Source organism: Paroedura picta, chromosome 4, assembly GCF_049243985.1.
Source record: "Paroedura picta isolate Pp20150507F chromosome 4, Ppicta_v3.0, whole genome shotgun sequence".
NCBI classification, from domain to species: Eukaryota; Metazoa; Chordata; class Lepidosauria; order Squamata; family Gekkonidae; genus Paroedura; species Paroedura picta.
In genome coordinates this window covers 46424110-46448464 of record NC_135372.1, presented here as the reverse complement: position 1 = coordinate 46448464, position 24355 = coordinate 46424110, and the positions used below count along the sequence as shown (strand labels likewise).

Sequence of the window (24355 nt, the reverse complement as noted above, 5' to 3'; positions counted from 1 at the left end):
TCCTTGGACACCTGCGGTCTGCTGATATAATATAGAGAACTTTTTACCAGATTACAAGTATAGGAATAGTTCATCTTTGCTCCATTTCCTTTTGCCTATCCTCTTTTTCTTTCTCTGATATAGGTGTACTTTCTGATCGCCACTGTGTAGTGTAAGACATAGGCATGCCCATGTGAATAAGGCCCACTTCCTCCTTGGATCCAAATCTACTTTGAGGGAGTCAAACATAAGAGTCTCTTCTGCCAGTTTTTATTACTATCCTAAAGAAGCTGCAAGTTTAGGTTTTAATATCTGGCATAAGAATACTACATACTAAGGGATCTTTAAATCAAACAGATGAAGGTCCAAGACAGGTTGGAAATGGATGCGGAGACTGGAATTTAGTAGAATAATCTGAGTTAATAAAGGAGGGAGGGGGGGCAACACAGGAATCAGTGCGCTTACTGAAATTCACAAATGGGGGGATCTGAACTACTTGCAGGGTGCATCTTGTTTTCCCCTGTATTCCCCCCTCCTAGCATTATTAAAAACTACTGCTCAGAATATAAGTCAAGCAATTGAACACAGCAGCATCAGAACACCAAAGTTTTAGGGGAAAACAAATGACATCATTTATAGTTGCAGGGCAAGAACTGCCTTTCAATGTATGAGGCATGTAATGATGTTGCTTAGTGCTTTTACAATCATGCAAATGAAAAAAGTGCAGAGTTGATATATCCAAAGGAATAATTTTTCATGCCTTGAAAACCGAAAATACTAATTTTAGTTCAGTAGACTGTCACTTGAATTCATATTTCAAGCTCATAGTCTGTAATCAGTGACCAACTAATATGATGTGACATACTTACCCTTCACTGGCCACTCTGTTCCTAAATCTTTTTGTGGGAAGCATCCCCATCCCATCTATTCTACCTGTGTCCCATGGCCACATTTCCGTACATAGACTGATCATACTAGTAAATTCAGAATGATTTTGTTGTTACTTTGGACGGGGAAAAAAGGTCAATTCCAAGGAATGATATGCATAGAATTTATTTTGTACTTGTCATGTTCTACAAATCATAATGCAGTTTAGGAACATACCACTTGCATCTAAAAAAAGTCGTTTATTCAAATGTGAGATATGAATTAAAATCAGAAACTCTGCTCTCTGAAGAAACTATGGTCACCTTGCTTATTAAGAAGGCTTTCATGTCTCAGTCAAAAGTGTACTACTTTTTTTTAAATATTAAGGCTTATTTTACTTGTTTCAAAGTAGCAGTCAGAAACATCACTAGAAATTACAGCCTTACGACACATTCTGCAAGTGCATTTTTTTGAAACCCTGGGAGCCTTTTAAAAAAGAAAATACAGCTTCAGGAGGATTCGGAATAGGGGGCAGGCAGGGTGTGAGGATGGTTATTTACCTTTTCCCTGCCAGCTGTTTTTCTGTTCCATATCACCATTGTTCCATATCACCATTGTTCCCATCTGCTTTTTTCCTTCCAGGATTCCAGATGCATATTTACCCTTCAAATCATAGTTATGAAGACATACAAGGAAAAAGCACACCACTGCCCCTCCACTCAAAATTAGCCAGCCTGAAGTTGCATGTTCCAAAACAAATAGGATTTAATTATATATGTAACTAGTGCATTCCCTGGCAATGCTTATTAAAGGCAGTCTTTGTTCCTTATACAGAGATGAGCAGTAACTTCAAATTCTGAACTCAAGCCAAACAGTGAAATGCACACATTTACTTCCATCATAAAACTCTTAAATGGCCAGTTTTATTAGCCAGTTCGTAGTCCCCTTATTTTGAAATGTGTAATGCACATTTAACATATAAAGCAAAATTTACAAACACAAAAAGACCTGGATAACTTGATTTTTCCTGCCACTGCAAGAGTTACTTAGTTTTGTCAAGTTCTTCAAAACCCTGTTAAGTAATTTTTATTCTACTGAATTAGACTTATAAATACATATATATCATACTAAACATACCAAATAAAAATATTCTGCACAAATGCTGGTAAATGTTTCTATCTTAACATTTCTCGAAGAAATGACACAGAATGGTGATCCAAAAGCTGGTGTATCTTCTCACAATATTAAAAAAAATAAATTAATCTGGTCAATGGATTACCACATTTGTGATAAACAGCTCTGTTTCTATATATAGTGTTTTCCCAACAATACAAAACAATCAACAAATGCAAAAATAAAACATGCAAAAACTGTTGGCATGTCTAGGCTACATCATCAATGTTAATATTTTGTTTAAGAACCTTGTTTGCGCTTAAATGTAAACCACTCTTCCCTCTTTACAGCTTAGTGTCAATTTGCAACACTGAGATCTCAAAATGGCGTGGCTTAAGGCAAAGCATCCATTAATGAATACTCGAGGGAGAAACATTGCAAACCTACATATTCTAATGAGTGCCCATTTCTTATGATATCATGTGTCTTAAGGCATTCTAAGTTAATTATGACACTATCAAATTAAGGCTCTCTTTTTCCACAGAAAAAGGATCTTCCGTAGAATTAGTGAAATCCTAAGCTAATGCCAAATTTACTAATCTACTACTAGTCTATTGATGTCATATTCTAGGTCAGCAGCCCAATTGGGCTCTAAAAATTAAGCAGCATGGCAAACTCCCACTAAAGTCTGTGATCTAACTGTAGTCATTAATATTTGTTCATATTGGACCCTATGTTGCTCTCAATAGCAAACTATTAATCTTTTTTTTTAAAGGCAGGTGACCTCTGGGTCTTTCATTTTAAAACAAACTTAAATTGTTTTCACTGAGATGGTAAACCTGTGTCAGGGATGAGCCAGTTCAGATTTAAGGTCCAGACTTGCATGTTTTCCCATGCCAAGGACAAATAAATCCGTGTCTGCAGAAAACAGACACGTCAAAAGTCTGTCACATGCGGGCTTGAATTTTATTTTTTTGTAAACTGAGCAGTATTCTATCAGGTCAACCACCAATATTCAGAAGAAATAGAAACCAGACACAGGTTTAATACCCCAGTAATAATTGTGTTCAAGAGAAGTATGGTTTGTTGTTTACTGTGCTCCATTAGAGTTAAAATTATGAAAGCAGTATTGTGCCTCATTATAGTGTATTAATCTTCACTGTTATTTCTTTATTCCAAGCTGCACTCTAGATTTACAAGTATATTATTTAAAAAAAACCTCTTTAGTTTTAGAAGCAAAGTCATATGCATACACTCCCAGACAATATCCACTGAAGTCTTTGAATCATGTTATGTATAACAGGCAGCATGTTTCCAATGTACCATTTCGTTAACTTAATTCTGTTCTTGTCACATTTTCTTTATCTATAAAACTAAGAGTAAAACAAGCAGCCATCTGTACAAAATTAATCTGCATTTAAACAAAGACCTGTGTCCTTTGATGACTAACAGGGGAAATAATCCAGCTTGATCTTCTGAACAATTTGTTGCACAAACTTCAGTCCTTTAAATTATACATATGTGAGGAAAAGACCGATGGGGGGATCTTACTTCACCAGCCCAGCTCAAGGTAATTCCACTGGTCAGGTTTTTCTGGGTTGAATATAAAGTTTCCTATTGATAGACACAAGATTTGTTTTTTAAACTAATGTAGATTTTCTTGGAGACACACCTAACACCTGACTGCACATGCCATTTATGCAGGTAAAAAACTGCTTTCAGACTAAGGTTGCCAGCCTCCAACTTTTACATTTGACCTCCAGGTGACAAAGATGAACTGATAAAAATTGCAACTTTGGAAGGTGGACTTTGTGGCATTATATCCCCTTAAAGTTCTACCCCTTTTCAAGCTCCACCCACAAAATATCCAGGTATTTCCTAACCCAGAGCTGGCACCAGAAAAATTACTCCAGCTTTTCCATTATGGTCTAATTTTAAAGGGGGGGGGGGGAATTGTTTATTAAGTAATCCAGATCAGCACTAAATGAGAAAGCGTTTTTCTTAAGGTAGTAAATCATAAGTTTATGCTCCCTTAGTATGTAACAGACTACCACTGAAATTTTTCACTCACTCTAATGGATTTTGTTTGAAATAGCACATGTGTCTATTGCATTTTCACAAAGTTTTATTTCAACTACACTGGTCAAGATCTAGCAAGAGACTTTGAAATTTCTCCCCCTCCAAAAAAAAAAGAAAAGAAAAATGAAGAAAGCATATTGTTTTCGTTTCAAAAACGGAACTGTTATTGAAGGGAACAGGGTAATGTTATGCTCCATATCCAAGCCACAAATCCCTGGTACACCCAGTTGTGATAACGGATTATATTTGAACCAGTGTTAATAATGGTCAGCATTAACCGGGATATAAAAATCAGGGATGGAAGGTGATGAAAAGTCATGAACCCCAGTTAGCATCAACTAGGGGTGTAGGGGAGGGCAAGGTGCATTCATTCACATGCAAACAGAAAATAAAGCAGGGTACATAATCCTGTAACTGCTGCCTTAACTGTGATTAGGACATAAAGAATGCTGATGTACACATTAGCCTACTGATGAAACCCAAGATTTGACAGAAGGGAATGTAGAAGCAGGATGTAAAGCCAAAAAAAAAAAAGTGAATGAAATGGGGAAAAAAAGTATCCCTGGAAATTGTCAAACCTGAGAAAACAAAAAGAGAAAGGGATTTAAGTTGGTCAACATAAAAGCTAACAGAAAACTACCAGTTTATGCCACCATTCATTTAGATGCCCCATATATTTCCATAAGGTTTGTACCTAGCAAAGACAAACAAGAGCTGTGTTTTCTAAGGACTCATAAGTTAATTAGTAATATTTCCAAAGTAAGACAGAGGCTGGGGGGGGGGAGGTATTAGTGCTTGTTTTTTTTTAAAGTCAGTTTCATATGCTGGAGACTACAAAGGAAAGAAGCTATTTACTGGCCATGAGTCAGAAGTTCTGTTGTGGGGGTAGTGCTCAGCACACCCAAAAGCTTCCCAGTTCTCTTCTGTAAGCAAGACAGCGAGCTATAAACAGAGCAGCAAATCCCAAAAAGTCCTTTACAGAACACAAGGCCCCTATGCAAGCAGCGCTTTGGATCATAATAGTTTAGTGTTATGAAATAGCTGTTGACCATAATTAAGCTTAATTCATGCATTATTTCAAGATAATTTACAGGTTTCAAAAGGAAAACTAGCTCCGTTCACACTACATCTCTTCTTAGAATCTGTCAGTACCGTTACCAGCACATAACCATTTAAAACTTTCTGCCCGTTTAGCATTTCTACCCATAGGAACAAAAGTATTTACAAGTGTTTGTGTTTCTACTACATTGTGTTAGACCTTTTTTGTAGTGTTGCCTACTATAGAATCCAGACAAAGAAGTGGGCTTGCAGAAGTCAACAGGTGCACCCCAGGAGTTATCAGTGCAGAGATGTTATGGGATCTCTCCACTTCCTTTCTTCAGCAGACTCAAGAAGGCAATGTTTTTGGGAGACTCTTGTGCCATCCGGTATGGGGGCTGCGATGAGGATGCAGAATTTGCTAAAAATCTAATGCACAGTATAAGTGCAGGCAAGATAGTTCCACTGAACTCTGTTTCAGCAGTTCTCACCAACCTATATGGCACTTTGCCCACAAGGAGACCCTGAGGGCCTTAACACTGACTCTTCAGAAATCACAGGTCTATTGTGGGAAGGCACAGGGCATCTGCCTCCACAAACTCCTTGTGCTGACTGATGATAGGATACAATCCTTTGTTTTTTAGACAGTGTATTTTTTCCTTCAATTGTTCTTTTTCAAACATTACCAAGAATTAGCATTTGAATTTTCATTCCCTCAGAGAAGTACAGTCACCCAAACACAATCATTCCTGCAATCGTTTATCAATTACTGATGGTAGAAAATTTCACAACCCGTTTCCAAAGGTTCAGTATGCAACTTCAGTAGTAGATTCAGACTAGTGTTTATAGGACTTCTTTCAGAATAAGCAACTTAGACCTATCATACAGAGCCTCTGAAAAACTTTTAGCTCATTTACACAAATGACAAGGATGCTGCTGTTGATTCATAAAGGCATCCATGTTCATTAGGTAAGTTTTAGCTTCCTTCTACAAATATCCATGTAAATCTTTCAGGTACCCAAATGTACTCAAAACAGCCTCTCCCACAATTACAGTTTATACTACCTACCAAACAACCAAGGACAGATCAGTTTTTCCCATATTCATAGAGTCTCTCTTATTTCAACATTTTGAGAGATGTAGATTTTGTATACAATGGAGAGGGTGACCCATAGCGACAAGAGTGAAACAAATGTGCCGCATATAGAAAGAATAGCAGCTCTAAACCTCTTGCATGTCAGACCAGTCATGGTTCCTTAAGTCCTTATCTACTGCCCAGTTCCTCTCCCCTAGCTGTTTGACTTTTAGCAACACAGGCAGCCAAATGGAATCACTTTACAACGTTCTGAACTAAAATCAGAAAAGCCACCAGCGTCCCTGAGGAATTCTGCAGTATTACAGATACCAATCTTTGCAAAGCTGTGTTTAACTAAACTCTCCCTTTCAGTTTGCCATAAAACACTGGCACAGAACTCTCCTCTTAATTATTACGAGATTCTTTGGTGAAACGACAGCACAGAGCACTTGCATGAATCATTTAATTCTGACTATCATTTGGGGGCTTTAATTTGCTTGAAATAAATGTCAAGCAATCAGCAATTGTCAGCAAGGGGGAATAAAAATTCGGAATAAAACAAATCAAGTTATTATCACCAGTAACCATCACACGCAATATTCTATAGCAGGAGTGGCCAAACCAGATGCTGGCAGGGGCTCATGGAGAGCCACAGTTTGGCCAGCCCTGTTCCAGAATATCAGTATAAGAAAAACACTGTGGCAAAACCAACAAAAAATGTAGTCCCCAAGCAGTATAGTGACCTGCATAGCATGGATCCAGTGTGTTGCATTTTTTTTCTGTGCTGATGAAATATGCTATGACAAAGCAGAGGTGAAACAAGATATTCAACACTGAAACCTTGTCACATATTAATGCAGAATAACGGATGCAACTGGAATAAAAAGGACAACTTTTATTTGGACTTTTGAATGTTTTGGCTGGTTTTGCCAGCTATGCTATGGTGTTTTTCCTTATACTGATGTTATTATCATTTCCTGCAGCTGCCTATACTTATTTGCACCCCTATTCTACAGCACGTAATACAGTGGCTTGGGCCAGAGATACTGCTGCATCGTGAATGAATCTGGAATGCATCTTACATTTCTACACTCCCCTCTCCACTTGTGTTTTTGTAATTGCGTCCCTGGTTTGTGGCAACACTATCAGCAGTCACAGCTAAACCGTCAAACTAGAGCTGCGTGCTCCACATGGGATTAAATTTGGGTTTGCGGGTCAAATGTAAATCCTCACTTGCTAAGTACGAATTGCAGCTTGCTGCAATCCAGGGCAAGAGGAGAACCACAATAGACAGACATAAGGAAGAAGATAGCTGCATGTCCCCAAGGGAGCATATGTTTTCTGAACTGCACTGCCCCATCCTTCCTTGCCATGCAGTAAACCTTTTCTGAAATGAAGGAGCATTATACAAGAAATTTGTGATACAGGCGGCATGGGATGGAGGATAAAAGGCAAATGTTCCCCTTGGCATACCAGAAGTCTTGGGCATACCTAAACAGCTCTCTAAATCTCAACCAAGACCTATGAACAGTCTCCTTCTACCTCCTGGATTATTTTTTGTAAACCCATACAGGTAATTCATTCTGTTCAATTACATTTTGTTGCAAGCATCCACCCATTCATTAAAAAAAACTCTTACATGACAACTGGCTCCAACTCTATGTATAAAATAAAACCCTTCAGAATATTACCATGCACACACCGGTTCTTGTTCACCTCCCATACATTTCAAAGATAGTGCTACAGGAGAGGATCCTGATTGAAGCACAAATGGAGGGACAGAGGCATTCCTTTTTTGTGTTTTAATAAAGTGTAGAGCTATACTAAATTCATACAAGGTCACTTCACCTTTAAAAAATTTCTACCTACTGGTCCTTCTTTGAATCACCTGAAGTTTAGCCAAACTTTTAAATATAACATGAAAACATATACTTAAAATCACTATTTATGCCTTATATTCATGCTACTGTAGTATGTCCCTACTCTAACATGTTTTATATTTTGGGGGCTTTCATATGGAACTGGGGAGAGGAGAAGGGCACATCTGTTTTATATCTTTTGATTAACTATCCATATTCCCTCCATACAACATCTCTTTAAAGGCAAAAATGTCCAAGAACTGAGAATGGTGTTCTTTTTCTAATAATTAAATAGGGAATGCTCAAGAGTCTTCTAATAAAGTATCCAAGCGCCAATTTAGAAGGGAAAAAACCATCATAGAACTCAATAGCAGCCCTAGCAACTTGAAAACGGTTTCAAATTCAGCATAACAACGATCACTTACAAAGATCCTGGCAGCCACCAATCTGCCAAAGAGCATAATTTCCAATACAGTTCAACTGCTGTGTCTGTAGAAGGCAAAAGATTTTTAGCGAATGCAGAAACAACCTTCATTCACAAATTTTTCAGAACATTATTCAGAAAGATATTCAGCTATTACATGACCTACTGGGAGCAATGTTTATAAATGCTTCTAAATATTACTTATGTAAAACAAAACATGTAGTTCAAAGAAGTGATAGTACCTATTCTGTCAATCAAAAAAAAGGACATTTGATAAAGTGATGTACCAACTAGGGTTGGGTGCCTCGGCATCCAAAGTGGCCACTCGTGCCCGAAGCAGCCAGTGCCGCATCACAGGGAGATGCGGGCGTTGATGCGTCGGTCAGCGCACACACGCAGGGCACCGCGTCAATGCCTGCGCCTCCCCTCCCCCCCCCCCCCCGCAACGCAGTGCTGGCTGCTTCGGGCACAAGTGGCTGCTTCGGACACTGAAGCACCCCAACCCTAGTACCAACCAGTCTTATATTAAACACTGCATATATACCTCCCCACTTATTCTTTACATAGCATCATATTCCAAGATGTAATGTTCATTCTGCAAAATAACTGTGCTATTATTTTGCTACAGTTGCCGCTAGTGTTTAAAAGGATCACTGTTTACATTGAGAAAGAGTATTTTTCGTACGCATTTGCAAAACTGAACCCAAATTATGACTACGCCATTAAGAAAAAAGGGGTTTTCCCCACCCTAATATTGGGTTTTTAGGACTCCAATATATATGCTTTAGTGCTGATGTCTACCCATTGCACTGATTAATACAGATCCGCAAAGGCAAACCGATGACGTCAACTGACAATGTCTCCTGAACAAACTCAATAAAGAAAAATGGTTGACATAGCTGCTCTTGTTTAAATGAGGTTGCACAGGAGGACATCTTTGATCTATGAATCCAGAATACGCAGCTCCAGAAAAACCTGATAACAGCAACTATGCCTAAACTTCTATATTCTTCTGCTAAAAGTCTGATGTTTAGCTTTTATACCCCAACACAGTCACATGGTCGAGTGCATCCCAGGAGCCATTTCTCTATAGTACAGGCCTGAAGAAAGCAAAATGAAACTAAGGCTGAGGCTTAATTTTGTTCTAATATTGACTGTAACATACTGTTCACTGGCATCATTTGCACTGAAAACATGGGGGAGTCTGTAGAGGTGCTGTAGTAGGACTGTGTAGGAGCAGGAATGTGTAGGGCAGCTCACCATGGTACAGAAATGCACATGGATAATAATCCCACAAATTGGTCACCGCAACTTCAGTTTGTTAGTGAAGCCCATGCTATCCCTTCCCCTCCTCAATTCCCTTGCTTCAAAAGACAAAGAGTTGCAATTTTGTTTTCCTTTGATAACATGTGCAATTTACCAAACTTCCTAGGTAAGCCCTGTTATTCTCTCTGTCACAAAGTAACATATAAAATGCAAAAGATGCTTATTTACAAACTGGTGCAATCATAATGCGTTAATACAAATTATGCAATTCCTGCAAGACTCGTTCTGAAACAAGGGCAGATCGAGGAGGTTGATTAACCTGGCAACACCCACCTGCCCCTTCGAACAATCCAGTTGTTCCAAAGTAACCCAACATATGTAGTTATAAGGTTTGCATCTAGTATAAGGGACAGGGAAAGCAGCAAGTTGCCAGATATAAATGTGCTATAAGCAATGCGAACCAATACGCATTGAAAGAAGTGAGGTAACCTGTAGTACATACCTGGTCTCACTTGCCCTTGTCAATATCAATACAAAGTATAAAAACTATTCAAGCAAACAATTGTTAATCCAACACAACGTAAAACATTAAAATCACTTCATCATGGAAAATAAAGTCTACAGTGATGGAATACCTCGGTATAGGCAAACTATTATTTTTAAAAAATTCAAAGTATACATACACTGTGTTCCGTAGCAATTTCTAGAAGGCTTCCTATTGTTATTTCTAAACTAAGTGCAACAGATGTAAACAATGTTCCTAGAGAGTAGATTTCACCTCTGCTCCTCTTTATATCCCTTTACAAAAATGTTAAACATTCCGATAGATGCATCAGACTCAGCCATCAGTTAGGGTAGTCAGCCAATCAGATTGGGAGGACCCAAGTCAAAGTCTTCAAGCTGGTAACACACCAATTCCATAAAGCAGGTGCTCAGATTTAAATGAGATCCAAAGTGAAGTTTCGAATGACATCTGGTGCTCCTGCGTCAAAGCCACATATATCCAGCATTCCTCTGTCATCTGGGTCTGCAATAGTAAAGCTACTGGATGTCATTCCACAAACTATAAGTCTGGATGGAATACCCGTGGCCTAATGATAAACAAACAAAAAAACTTGATCAGCATATACCTACACAGCAATGTAAAGTCTTGCATACTTTACTGCGACAAGTATAGAGAGGAAGCCCTTGTCCCTTCTTCCCCTCAGAGAAGAATATTCTATGCTCAGTCTCTCTGTTCCCCCATCCCCCACCCGTGACCTAGTCCAGGTTCCAGCACTAAAAATATTACAATTCTTGGCATCTGAGGAGTTCCTTTAGAGTGGACACTCAGATGGTTTTGCTGCTGTCTCTCCGGTTGCCAGATTTCCTTTTGTTGTTCTCTTCTCCTTGGCTCCAGGAAAATGTTATGGATCCTACAGGCATGTATCTGGATGTCTGAAGGTCTAATCTACCCCAATCTCATTCATTTTATCCTGGGTTGATCACTGGGTTGCTATCAGTATGCTAGCCACAGTTTCTGCTGTTACTCCTATCGATTTGAAAAGCTGTTTCCGCAGCACCTCCACAAATATGCACCTTCAAAATGCTAGAAACACAGTTTAGAAATCAGTACTATTCCGCAAAAGCTAATTCACAGCATTATGAAAAAGGATATTTACCTCCCTATACATCCTCAAGGCTGTTGCAGGATGAGTATCTCCAGCAAAGATCTCCTTATCGGTGAACACAATAAAGACATCAGCAGCTAATCCATTTTTTTGAGCCCACAGCATTGGAAGAGAACAATCAGTAGGGCCCACTGGAATCTATGATAAAGAACAAACCACAGGAGGTTTCATGATGTAAAAAGAGCTGTATGGCCCCCAAACCACTGTTTATTGTATTGTCTATGCACCGCCCACAAAGCATACGCAGAAAGTAATACTGAATATGTAACTATAAATACAATATAGCTAAATAATTGTTCAAGGCATTGAAAACTAAGTTCCATTTAGTTATTGCACACATTAAAAAAAAATCACCCATGGAACTGTTACTTTTTACCCAGAAGCATTTACTACAAAAAACAATTCACATTCTTTAGAAAATGCAGATACTGTTCTTGAGACAGCTTATGAAGCGAAACATAATTTAAAAAGTAAATAAAATAATTAAAATGTACAAACTATTAAAAGCCTGGCCAGAGAATAAAAAGGTTAAGAAGGGTAAAATGATTCTCATAAAACAGGCCAGAAGTATTTATTTGTACTTGTGTGTTCTTTTTTGTAGTTCTACCCATGATTAGTTCTCCTCTCTGGACAAAGACGAGTCCTCTCCTGTCTCTCCTTTTTACCTCCTCCATTCTCCTGCCTTTCTTGCCCACCTCAGCTTCTGTCTCTTCCTCTCCTCCTGTTTCACATCTCTTCCATGTGCACCAAAATTGCAAGAAGAGATGCAAGTAACATGTGAAAGAACCACACGTAGCTCACAAGCTACTATTACTCTACTATTACTCTAGATAATCTTTTCCAGCTTTTTCATGTAGATATTAAACAACATGGGAGACAAGATGAACTCCTGTGGGATTCTACAACATAAATGCCACAGGGCTAAGTACTAGTCACCCAACACTACCTCGTGAAATTGGCTGGGTCGGGTAAGAGAAGAACCACCAAAGCACAATCAATGCCCTCCCACAACCCAGCAAGCTTCTCAGCAGGACCCCATAACTGATGGTAATGAAAAACACTGAGAAATCAAAGAGAATCCGCCACTGGGTTCAGTTTAAGATGCTGGCTATCACATACACAGCCCTTGGTGGCCTCGGCCCCTCTTATTTGTAGGACCGCCTCTTCCTCTCTGCTCCAACATTGCGGGGGCTTCTGCAGGTTCCCATCCACAGGTGGTCATAGTGAAGTGCCTGTACACCTGTTTTCCATGTTGTAGTTCCAGCTTTGTGGATTGACCTGCCTGAGGAGATCAAGACAGCTTCCATGCTCCCAGCTTTCCAGAAACAATGGAACAGTTCAACCCAGGTCTTTTTGGACAGGTAATAGGGTTACACTGCATACAATTTGTTTGGATAAATAATTAGAAATTATGGCCTGGACCCAAGGGTGATGTTATTCATTTTCTTGAATTTCTATATCGCCCTCCCATAAGGCTCAGGGCAGTTTACATAAAACATCATGGGTGTACAGCATAACGTATAACTGACAGCATGATGGAGAACATAGCCCCCACTGCTGTCACACAGCAGGAACAGTAAAGCAGAAGGTACAAATAAGAACACTTTATACCAGGGGTAGTCAAAACTGCGGCTCTCCAGATGTCCATGGACTACAATTCCCATGAGCCCCTGCCAGCATTTTTTACATATTAAATAAAAATAATTCAATCCAAAGCTTTCTATACCTCAGACATTTTCTGTAACAATTGAGGCAATGTCATATCCTCAGTCACAGGACAAGGGACCAATTCATGTGAAAAGGCAACAATATAAGAATCTTTTTCTGTGCGTGCAACAACCTATCGGGAAAAAAAGGTTTAATGAAAATAGATAATACAGCCATAACGACTCTTCAATTTCCTTTTGTTGCAGTTATTATAAATTTGGGTAGAAATGAGAGGTCAGTGCCTCTTATCTTCCTGAACGACCAGAATAGTGTGGTTCTATTGGGAAGCAAAACAGCCTTAGGTGTGATTTTTGAAAAACAAAAACAACCAGATTTTACTGAATATGCAAGATGAAAATCCTTCTCTTCCAAGAAGACATAGCACCAGCGTCTCTCAATCCACCCTTCCCCTCAGTATGCACAATGACACTGACTTCCTCAGATATATGCATGTTTGAACATATTTCCTCCATTCTTCCACCCTCTCTTCTCTTCTCTATTCAGTCCCAACTTAATCTACGGTACGCCTCCAGACACCCCATCAATCTTCCATTACTCCCGCTGCACTCCCATGACCTGCTGCGCCTCTTGCATTGTTACAACCAAAGTTCAGAGAAGAATAGCATTCGTGATGGCTCCTTCTTCCCTTTCCACAGTCGTTGTTTCTGGGTGGCTCCATCATGACCACCAGTGTCACCCTAGCAAGGGAGGAACAGGCCATCATGATACTACTTCTTTCCAGGCAAAACAACTAAAAGAAGTACTGCTGAAAATTAGTGGGTGTCGTGTGAGTTGTGAGATGATGGGAGGAGCTGCAGAAGACAGACTGGAATGGCACATGGGGGTGGGGGGAGGCTCCAAGCGTACACTAACCTCAACAGTGAAGACATCCCAGATGTCAGCCTGACTCTACATCATCCACAAAATCTCCTCCACATGGAATGTCAAAAACCATGTTACTTGAGAGTGAGAGAGTCATGACGAATGGCCCTTCTCTATTAGACCTGTGGGGTCTTTTTCATTCATAGATACTTTCAGATTGATTGCAGGGATCCTCTGTAAGTATGGGACCCATTTTATGTACACATTGGAAGAGGTAAGAATTCTGTGGCTTTCACACGGAGAATTTTATTATAGTCTACTTAAACTCTCTGATTTTGCAAAAAGTGTTTAATTTTTTAATTCAAGAAATAAGTTTCTTTAAGGTAATGCAAGCTCTTCCCTGTCTCCACTGCTGCTCTACTTTTTAACACTTTATTTGACTCTGTATCCAGCTGTCTACTTAGGCTAGAAAGAATACAAAATCCTCCACATTCAGATTTGGGTCAAAAGGACTTGGACATAACACAATTTCAGGTCTTACCATACACATTGCTGCTGCAACTGTACTAGCATTCACCACACTGCCCAAAACCTTTTGGGACATAGAATCACTGACATCAACTGCAAGCAAGAAACGTTTTTCTGTTGGCTCTACTGTCTAAAGGATAAAAGAAAAAGTCAAAAGACCTCATCATTGCTGCTTTTATAAGGCATACTTATCTTCTGAGTCAACAAAGGCAAAGCAATTATGCACCTGTAGGAACAAGCTTAAATATCCAATACAGTACATACTTGCTAATGATATAAATAATTTTAAATTTCATTCAGTTCTCCCAAGGAAATACTAGGTCCACAGAAACTCAACAGAAGGTAGCATGGGAAGTAACAGAACCTGCATGGTGGGTCCTACTAAAGCTTTGCTGGCAAGAGTAGAAGAGGCAGTAGCTGCAGAAGTTAACAAAGATGTAAAGCAGCTTTCCTCAATCTTTTTACCATTAATAAACCCCTGAAATATTTTTCAGGCTTCGAGAAAGGCCACAACCTGCCACACAACCAGAAGTCACGTCAACAGTAGTGAAATCACTCAGACACTCCCACCATGCTAATCCCACAGCACAGGAAGTGACAGCACAGAAATATTTTCAGATGAGTCGTGAACAGAACTATGCCTGCAATCTGGCTGGCTACCAATTTTTTCTTCTTCACCAAGGGAAGCCTACAGTAGGAGCCTGCAGAAACAGGTCCGGGGCATGCCCACCGTAATGCCAGAAACAGGGCCAGAACATGCCCATACTGCTTCATAGCCCTCCCACTGCAGTTAATCTAAAATATTACTTACCTCTCTGGACTCCAGTCACTATCATGTCTGACAAACCTCGACTAGCAAGGATTTGTCTGGCCAGGGCCTGTCCCCTTCTCACCCCCTCTAGGTCCATCAATGGCCATTTTTGGGAGCGGGGTTGACATGACTATATATGGTCATATCACCTAATCATTTAAAATTCTTTTAAAAAAATAATCTAAGAAATTAACTCCCATCCTGGGCAATTGTGAAATCCCAGGGTTGGGGAAACATGTGACTGTAGATTCAGACTAAAATGGCAACATGAAGAAATAAAAAGGTAAACTGCCACCCTCCACAATTCTTGTTTTCTGAGATACTTGACAATGTTGAATTGTGATTGCAAGTTCCAACTGACCAGCTGTCAATCTTACAATACTCCCCCAACCCTCAAAAAATAAAAACAAAAAACGGTTGGATATCTAAACTATCATACTGGAAATATTTAAGATACAACTAAACAAGTATATTTGTTCAACCTTTGTAATCATATGTATTTCTAGTATCTCACAGTTACCGTGAAGGTTTTGTAAAATGAAGCATCCAGAGCTTCCAAAATATCCTTGTTAGGTTGCCAGCGAAGTTTTCCCCGATAACCTCGTTCTCCTTTGTAGTTTTCTAATGCAACCAATATGTGGAAAGGATGTATTCGAGCCTGAAAAAAAAAACATGAAAAGTACGCTTTCATTTGTTGAATTTAAAAGAGCACCCCAAAAAAGTTTAAAATATACTTCACTTATACAGCTATGATTTTCACTTTTGTGAGAACAATTTCTGTATCTTATATAGAGAAAAGAAAGCGTACAAGCATCAAAACTCAAATAAATTGAGACTTAGGAGGCAATCTCAAGCAAGTCTACTCAGAAGAAAGTGCCATTGTATTCAATGGGGCTTTCTTCCAGGAAACTACTTTTAGACTCAGCATAGTGTAGTAGTTAGTGTGTTGGACTAGGTTATGAGAGGTCTGAATCTCCACTCCGTAATCATAGCTTGCTGAAGCGACCTTGGTCCAGTCACACACTTTCAACCATTCCGATGTTACAGGGTTGTTGTCAGGACAGAACAAGTGAAAGGAGAATACTACATGGCTTTGGGTTCCCAACTGGGAAGGAAGGTAGGGTAGAAATAAAACAAAAGTTATATATTTAAAGAGTATTTCCTCATTGCAGAAAATGGAATAAAAACTGGTTTTCCAAGGATACCTCTTTTGACATATTCAGGTTATTTTTCTCTATTGTCCTAAGAAGAGATTCTGTCCAGGAGATCCAAGCTATAATCTCAATATCCTTTCACCTCCCATCAACTAGTTTCCCTCAAATTCAAACCTTCTCATATGTTCCTTCAAATATCATTCTCAGAAAAGCTTACAGAAGAATCCACTATACCACTAAGTAAGGCTGTCTTCTTCCCAGCTTCTCCAAAATAACACTCTTTTCCTAAAAATTACACATCCCAAACAGTGAAAAGGTAATAGTTTGTTACTGTAATCCAACCCTATATACCACCCTTTTCTAAGAGGATGATCCTCAACCTTTTCTTTCAATCACCAACTGGTCCTGTGCAGTAAGGAGACAACTCAAGTAATAGCCACTTGATTTCTAAAGATCAATTAACGATATTCTGCCATCAATCAAGGTCTGAAATTGAGGAATTCCCATACACTAATCCTTTGTTAACAAACGCAGCCTCACTTTCAACATTGAAGTTCTGTTTGTGGAACAACTCAATAAAAACCATAGGTGGCTCTGGTTTTAACTTGTTTCAATTATATATTTGTGTATTGGCTTCAATGGCTTTTAAGATGATATTTTTAGACATCTCGGCTGGCCCTACGAGAGGCAAAAAGGCAAGATAAAAACTTTGTTAATAACTAAATTATAGAGTAATAAACAGAGAAATTTTTACCTTTTTGAGGAGTTTCTCATTTCTTAGTCTTTCACAAACAACTGCGACTTCTGGGCTCCCTGATTCAAGTACAGAATTTGCTGTCATCTTTCCTAGATTCCTCAATAATGCTGTTAAAGGCATCTCCTGTAGCAAAGCTTTCCATACCTTGCATAGAATGGGTTAAGATTAGTACTCAAATGGAAGGACTCAGAGCCTTCAACATGAGGATCTGCAAGGAGCAACTTAAACGTTGCTCCTTGGACTATAATCAATCTTCAAATAATTTTTTAATGGTTCAATTCAGTAAAATGCAAAAAATAATGTAAACACAGAAATATTAATGCTCATATGAATTACTCACATCTTTAGATTTCAAATGGCTTGTGAGGAGTTGTTCCCTGACTAAATTGTACTCTTCTATCAAATGAATCACTTCCAAATCATCCTTTGTATGCTTCACTTTCTCCACTGCCTCCAAATATTTTAATAGTTTTTCAGTCTCAGCAGAAAGCTTATTATCTTTATATGCCTCTTCGACTTCCTTCCATCCTTTCATTACATATTTTGTAACTATAGCAAGGCCTGTTAAAAAGAAAAAAAGGGGGGGGACTCCAGTTATTCTTGCTTCTTCAAACTGTTTATCAGTTAGCAAAAAAATTTTAAGTGCAAGAATGTATTCGATTATAAGATACATTTACTTTGAAATATACTTAGTTTGGAAGTTTATTATCTCGATTTCATCAATAATAAGAAACAGAAATAAATTATAATAGACTTATAAAAATCAATTACAATGATTTCTCCCTATTACTTTTATTTTGCCATGCATTACAATGGTTGCAATGTGCAACCACTGGATTTTTTCTGGTCTGGTCTAGTAAATCACTGAAGATTGTGAACATTCCCACTCTGTGACTGGAGAGTCACTCCTGGCCATGGGATAATGAGATGTGTAGAAAGTATACTCAGTTTAAAATGTCTTCTTTATGCTTCTCAAATTAAAGTCAAAAGCATGCTCTTAACACCATTCCCCCCCTTCCTTCTTCTTTGAGACAAAAGTCATAAACAGCAAGCCATCACACACTGCAAGGGAAGCCTAAGATTTGTTGTCTGAGCTACAATACGATTTTACTGTTGCAGCCAACAATTTAGGCATATGCAAATTTACTTGGTTGTCTTCTCTTAGTAACCAAGAAGACTTGGGCTTCTAAAATGTAAAATGTTCAATGTAAACCGCCCAGAGCTGCAAAGAAATGGGCAGTATAGAAATCTAAATAAAATAAAATAAATAAAAGGATAGAGTCCTGCTTAAGCAAAGGGAAAATCAATCCAACTCTGAAATCTGAAAATTCAGGGCAATCCAAAATAATATGATCTATAAAGTCAATTCAGTAAATACCACATCTGCAGAGTCAGGGTAAGGAATACCTACCATTAAACCATCCTGAGAACGCCACTGATGGCAAGGCATTAAAAGGAGCAAGTATAAATGTCCTTCCACAGTTTGAAAGAGGAAATTCAAAGGGGTACCTTGTTATTTTTATTAGGGGAGGAATAGCAACTGAAAACAACGAACATATTCTGCAAGGCTTAACACCATTCTATTATCTAAGATGTGAAAAGTAATTAAATCCCACTCTTAAAAAAACCCTAATTATATAGGGGATAATGATGATATTAAGGTTACTAGTTTAAACAAATGTTCAATACTTTAAAAGAAAAACTCTTAAATTCACTGAGCTGTAATTCCATAACATCGCCATTGTCATATTTTCAGTAAGATCTTTGCAGGAAGCAGCGATGCCAAGCTGCTCTTAGGGAAGCAATAGTACAATTGTAGATAATGAGGAGAGCCTCTTGTGGTGCAGAGTGGTGAGGCAGCAGGTATGCAGTCTGAAAGCTTTGCCCATGAGGCTGGGAGTTCGATCCCAGCAGCCAGCTCAAGGTTGACTCAGCCTTCCATCCTTCCGAGGTCGGTAAAATGAGGACCCAGCTTGCTGGGGAGTAAACGGTAATGATTGGGGAAGGGAATGGCAAACCACCCCATATTGAGTCTGCCATGAAAACGCTAGAGGGCGTCACCCCAAGGGTCAGACATGACCCAGTGCTTGCACAGGGGATACCTTTACCTTTAGATAATGAACTCTTCTATTTTTCCTCTTCCACTGAATAAGTATAAACCCATTTCAAACCTGCCATTCCTGACCAAGGAAACAGACCTTTTAAAAATAAATCTCTGCTGCTTTAAATGTGGCTTCCAGCCAAGGCCAAACTATCAGAGAAAAGACACAGAAGAGCTGGGGGTTTTTGTATTCCACTTTTTACGACCTGAAAGAGTCTCAAAGCTGCGTACAATTGACTACCCTTCCCCTTAGCCCACAACAGACACCCTGAGAGGTCAGTGTCTTAGAGACAGCTCTAAGAGAACTATGATCTAAGGCCACCCAGCAGGATATCAAACCTAGTTTTCCAGATTTGAGGCCTCCACTCTTAACCACTATACCAAGCTGGCTCTCAAAAACATAGCCCTGTTGATTCTCTTACATCGCTCATTTCTATCACTCACAGCATTCTTCTTGTGTGAGTTAAAATTACAAGTTGTTGCCTTGCCCGGCCTCCATCTTCCATCTTAAGGGAAAGTTTCAGAAAACACTGTCAGAAGATTAATTGTTCTCCCTGCATGGGAATCATTCCTAGAGGTTCCAGATAGTTCTGATTTGTCTCCCATGGGTTTCCACATTTACATGAAACCGCTGGGAATGTGGAATACTGTGCTATCATTGGGAGAGGCTGTGGCTCAGTAACAAAGCATCTTCTTGGCATGTAGAAGGTCCCAGGTTCAATGCCTAAGATGTCCAGGCAGTAGGTGAAATAAAAGATCTCCACCTGAGATCCTGGAAAACTGCTGCCAGCCCTGTAGTGTGGACAATACTGAAAGTGATGGACCAATGGTTGGATTCAATGTAAGTCAATATAACAAAAGAAGGGACACGTAGTATAGGAATGAAGCAAAGAGAAATACTGTGTGGCAGTAAATGCTAATAATAAACCTCAAATAATTCATAAACTTGTCACAGTTTCTTTATTCAGTGAAAATATTTGATAGCAGAATTTGCTTGAAGAAAAGAACTGGAAAGGTTTTGGCCTGTACCTTCCTCAGTTCAGGTTCAAAGTAAATCAAAACCAGTTGTATGTTACAGTCAAACACGAAAGTGGTAGTTGGCAAAGAACCTACAGTGGGTTTCTCAATGACTGCCTCCATGTGCTTTTTCAGCCACATTCAGTGCAGGCTCTTTGATGTTTATTGTTATTAGCAGTTACTGCCACACAGGATTTCTCCTTGTTTCACTGATTCAGTATAAGGCAGCTTTGTATGTTTCCGTTTCCCAGTGACATCCATCTCTCTCATTTCTCTATTTGGTAATACAAGTTCCACCATGTTTGATTCAGGTCTTTAATGGACTGGATGAAGAGAAATGAAGCAAAGCACAATCAAAAAGATAGAGAAGTTTATAACTGGTAAGCTACTTGATCTGGATGTAGCAAATATAGAATCATAGAACCACAGAGTTGGAAGGGGCCATGCAGGCCATCTAGTCCAACCTCCTGCTCTACGCAGGATCAGCCCTAAGCATCCAGGAAAAGTGTATCCAACCTTTGCTTGAAGACTGCCAGTGAGGGGGAGTTCACCACCTCCTTAGGCAGCCTATTCCAGTGCTGAACTAATCTGACTGTGAAATTTTTTCCCCTGATATCTAGCCTATATCGTTGTACTTAAATAAATCCAAAATATGCATATTTTGGACAGTCACAGCTTGGGAATACTCGTGGACTTGACATTCTGGATGGTCAGGCGATGGCGTGTATTCTTCCGTCTTCAGTTGTTTCACTAGCTATACTGTGCCATGTGCCTTGGAAACAATTCAGGCATTCTAACTGATCCAGGATATGGCAGTCCAAACACATACATTTGAAAGGGAAATACAGTGAGGATTTACATACAACAAATAAGCCTGCCTCTTAATTTTAAAGTTCTCCACTTTTATTTGTATGCAGAATTATGTTTAATGTAAAAAAACCTAAAGTAAAGGAATATGTATATTAATCGAGCTGACACTCACACTATTCATTTTGTTATTGATACTACTAACGGATGAAAATAAATAAAATGCGGATTTGCTGCTTCTAAGACAGTATTAACACCATGACCAAAGTGAGATACATGAATGCAGGTATTTAAAAACAGTAACTGATTACCTGAAAAGCTATTCAAAAGATATTTTCCTTCATTTGTTAAAAAAAACCGAAGAAAATAATAATTTGCCAAAAACAATACTGACGAGCACTTTGTAAAACGAGATCCACTATTAAAAATTTTCCATGGTAGTGCTATAACAAAGACCATTTCTCACAACTTGTGTAGAGTCATGGATTTATTTAATAACTGTGAAATAGGTCTGTAGTGTCTGGCCAAACTCCAGACACTGCACATATCCCCAAGCTCTAATCTTATGTTGTTCACATGGGTATCTACATACTAGTTTCTAAAAAAATTACACCCATTTCTGTAACATCTCAGTGATTTGGAGCCACAACCATATCATTTTTTTAACATAAAGACAATATATATAATACTGACATACATCTGACCTCCTTTCTTACCTTCATTTGCAGGCTTCAGGTGGGACAATCTTAGAAGATCTTTATGGGACCAGCCATTTCTTTGCTTGTACTTTGTAACTGCTAAGGCAACGGCCATGCCATTCTTTCTATTGTACCAATCCGCAACAGCTTTTCTCAAAGCACGACCCCACATACCGCACTTCATGCCCTCCTTGAGATCCTTTTTAAACTGGATGAAAGTGAAAAGATGACTCGGGACGTGGCAGACTTCAGGGACAGCCTTATAAGCGGCTTGCTTTGTTTTTGCATCGGAACACTGTGAAGAAACTGCAAGTGCAAACAATATGGGTTCTGGCTTTGCTGCTCTCCCTTCTTGGCTGAACGTCTTTATTTCCTGCACCACTTCGCAACCTTTGCCATCTTCAATAAGCCTAAGCAGAGCATCCGCATTTTCAAACCCTAGTTTTGGTTCCTTGATGTAGTATGTGCCTCCTTCAGAACCAAAACACAAGAAACGCTGTAATCTGTTCATGTCAGTAACTTGCCATACATATCCATCGGCAGAGTTCGGCACCTGCTTTTCATTCAAGGGTTGCATTTGGCTCACTGCTTCTTCCATTGCCTTTCTAGTGTTAAGATGCCTCCTGCGGGAGTGGAAAAACACACACATCAAAATCTTTTCGAAGGTAAATATGATGCTTTGGATCTCTTTCCTATAGTAAGCTGTCATATAGAAGTATGTCAAATCGCTGCCTTTAAAAAAAATAAGCAGCGGTGAGATTGGCTACACTATTAAATCCGCACATATTTATTTTAACAGACTTAAAGGTATGTAGGTGAAAAGGACTAGAAAATCATATGAACTAGCTTTACAATCTTAAGAACTCTTTCCCAGGTGTATACCCCACTAAGTAGACCTGAGTAGGATTCTGACTCTGCTGCTAAGGAGGGCACTGCTGGTTAGTTTGACCAACAAAATCTGAGGCTGGTGCAGGAACACTGGAATTTTCCCAGATGTAAGAGGGCATTTTTTTTCTTGAAGCAACACAATGAAATTAGTTGAACAAAAAGTACTTTCTGAATATTTAAAACAGAACAATTATGAAGTTGAAAAATGCAAGGTAAAACATACCTTTTTGTGCATACAGTTTATCGCCAGTTAAATGCACAAACAGTGTACACACTTAGCAAAATATTTTATAACTATGTGAAATTCAATATTTCTAGTTCATCCTAGCACTGGAATGTTTGAGCATGTGCCAACATTAATTCTTCATGGAAGTGACTCACTCACCTGGCTTGTTGTTTTCCACTATACCACAAATCCTTCAGTTTCTCTTTTTGACAAAAAATGGCTTCAAATTCAGAATTCATCACTTGCAATCTGAATTTAAGTAGTATAATCTATTCTATCATTTTATTCTGCTGCCATGTGTTCACCAGACCTCAGGTTATAACATGTGAAGCTTAAATCACAGCAATGTTCTTTTCTGAAAGGATGGACATCATATATTTCCTTGCCAGAGCCACTGTAATAAATATATGAAGCTGCCTTATATTGAATCAGAGCGATGATCCAACAGTCAGTACTGTTTACTCTGAAACAGTACCTTTCCAGGACCTCAAGCTGAGGTCTTTCACATCACCTGCTACTAGATAAACTTTTAATTGGAGATGTCAAACATATGCTCTACCACCAGGCACAGCTCCCTTCCCCTCAGTTAGAATTTTACAGTAGGATCTAGGAGGCCATGGTTCAAATTCTTGTGATGCCGTGAAATCGACTGGGTGACACTGGGGTAGTCACTATTTTTTTCAGGCATACCTAAGGATGCTAATCCCCAGGTGAGACCTCAGGATCCCCTGTAATTACAGCTCATTTTCAGGTGACAGATCAATTCTTCTGGAGAAAATGGCTACACTGGAGGGTGGACTCCATAGCATTATACTTTACTGAGGTCCTTCCATGCCCAAAACCCTGCCCACTCCCAGAGTCCACCCCAAAGTCTCCATATATTTCCCAACCCAGAGCTGACAATCCTAGTCTCACCTCCCTCCACAGCTGTATCAAGGGTAATGCAATTGAGGTATTTGCCTTGGGCACATAACGCTGAAAAGTGCAAAAAAAGAAAAGAAAAAAGATTATGACTAAAATGAACATTGTGTGATCATTACTTTTTGTTATCTTTGGATTTGCTTTTCTACCAACATAACAATGAAAGTTGGGGAAGGCACTGGCAAACCACCCCGTATTGAGTCTGCCATGAAAACACTGGAGGGCGTCACCCCAAGGGTCAGACATGACTTGGTGCTTGCACAGGGGATACTTTAACAATGAAAGCACCTTTAACAATGAAAGCATAGGAGGATGCAAGGTGGCAAAACTTAGTTACGGTTTGGCCTCTCTCACGAAATTGTCATGAGAATGAGAATCAAATAAAAGATAACATGAACCACCTTGTGCTCCTCGAAGAAAATTGTAAAAGTGCTTAATAACCAATAACTATTACATCGGTAATAACACAACAGAGCTCTTCCCAACCCCTTTCAGTTTCTGGAAGGCAAAGAGGGAGTTGTTGTTGTTGGTGGGATACGTGTGAACAG

At 39.1% G+C, this 24355-nt stretch overlaps 1 protein-coding gene across 7 annotated transcripts in view; it reads right to left on the bottom strand.

Moving 5' to 3' along the window:
- Window positions 1-1016: 1016 nt before the first annotated feature.
- The window catches only part of RO60 (Ro60, Y RNA binding protein), a 24487-nt gene continuing 1148 nt past the window's right edge, over window positions 1017-24355 (bottom strand). For 4 of the 7 annotated variants that reach the window (XM_077332685.1, XM_077332682.1, XM_077332683.1 and 1 more), the window contains exons 2-9: window positions 21791-22395; window positions 17490-17710; window positions 17147-17293; window positions 15759-15896; window positions 14441-14557; window positions 13097-13210; window positions 11362-11508; window positions 1017-10791 (exon numbers count right to left, since the gene is read on the bottom strand). In XM_077332685.1, the coding sequence (XP_077188800.1) occupies window positions 10639-10791; window positions 11362-11508; window positions 13097-13210; window positions 14441-14557; window positions 15759-15896; window positions 17147-17293; window positions 17490-17710; window positions 21791-22370 (1617 nt within the window). In that variant the 5' untranslated portion in view covers window positions 22371-22395 and the 3' untranslated portion in view covers window positions 1017-10638. The other 3 variants (XM_077332681.1, XR_013230071.1, XM_077332686.1) reach the window with 3 other exon arrangements.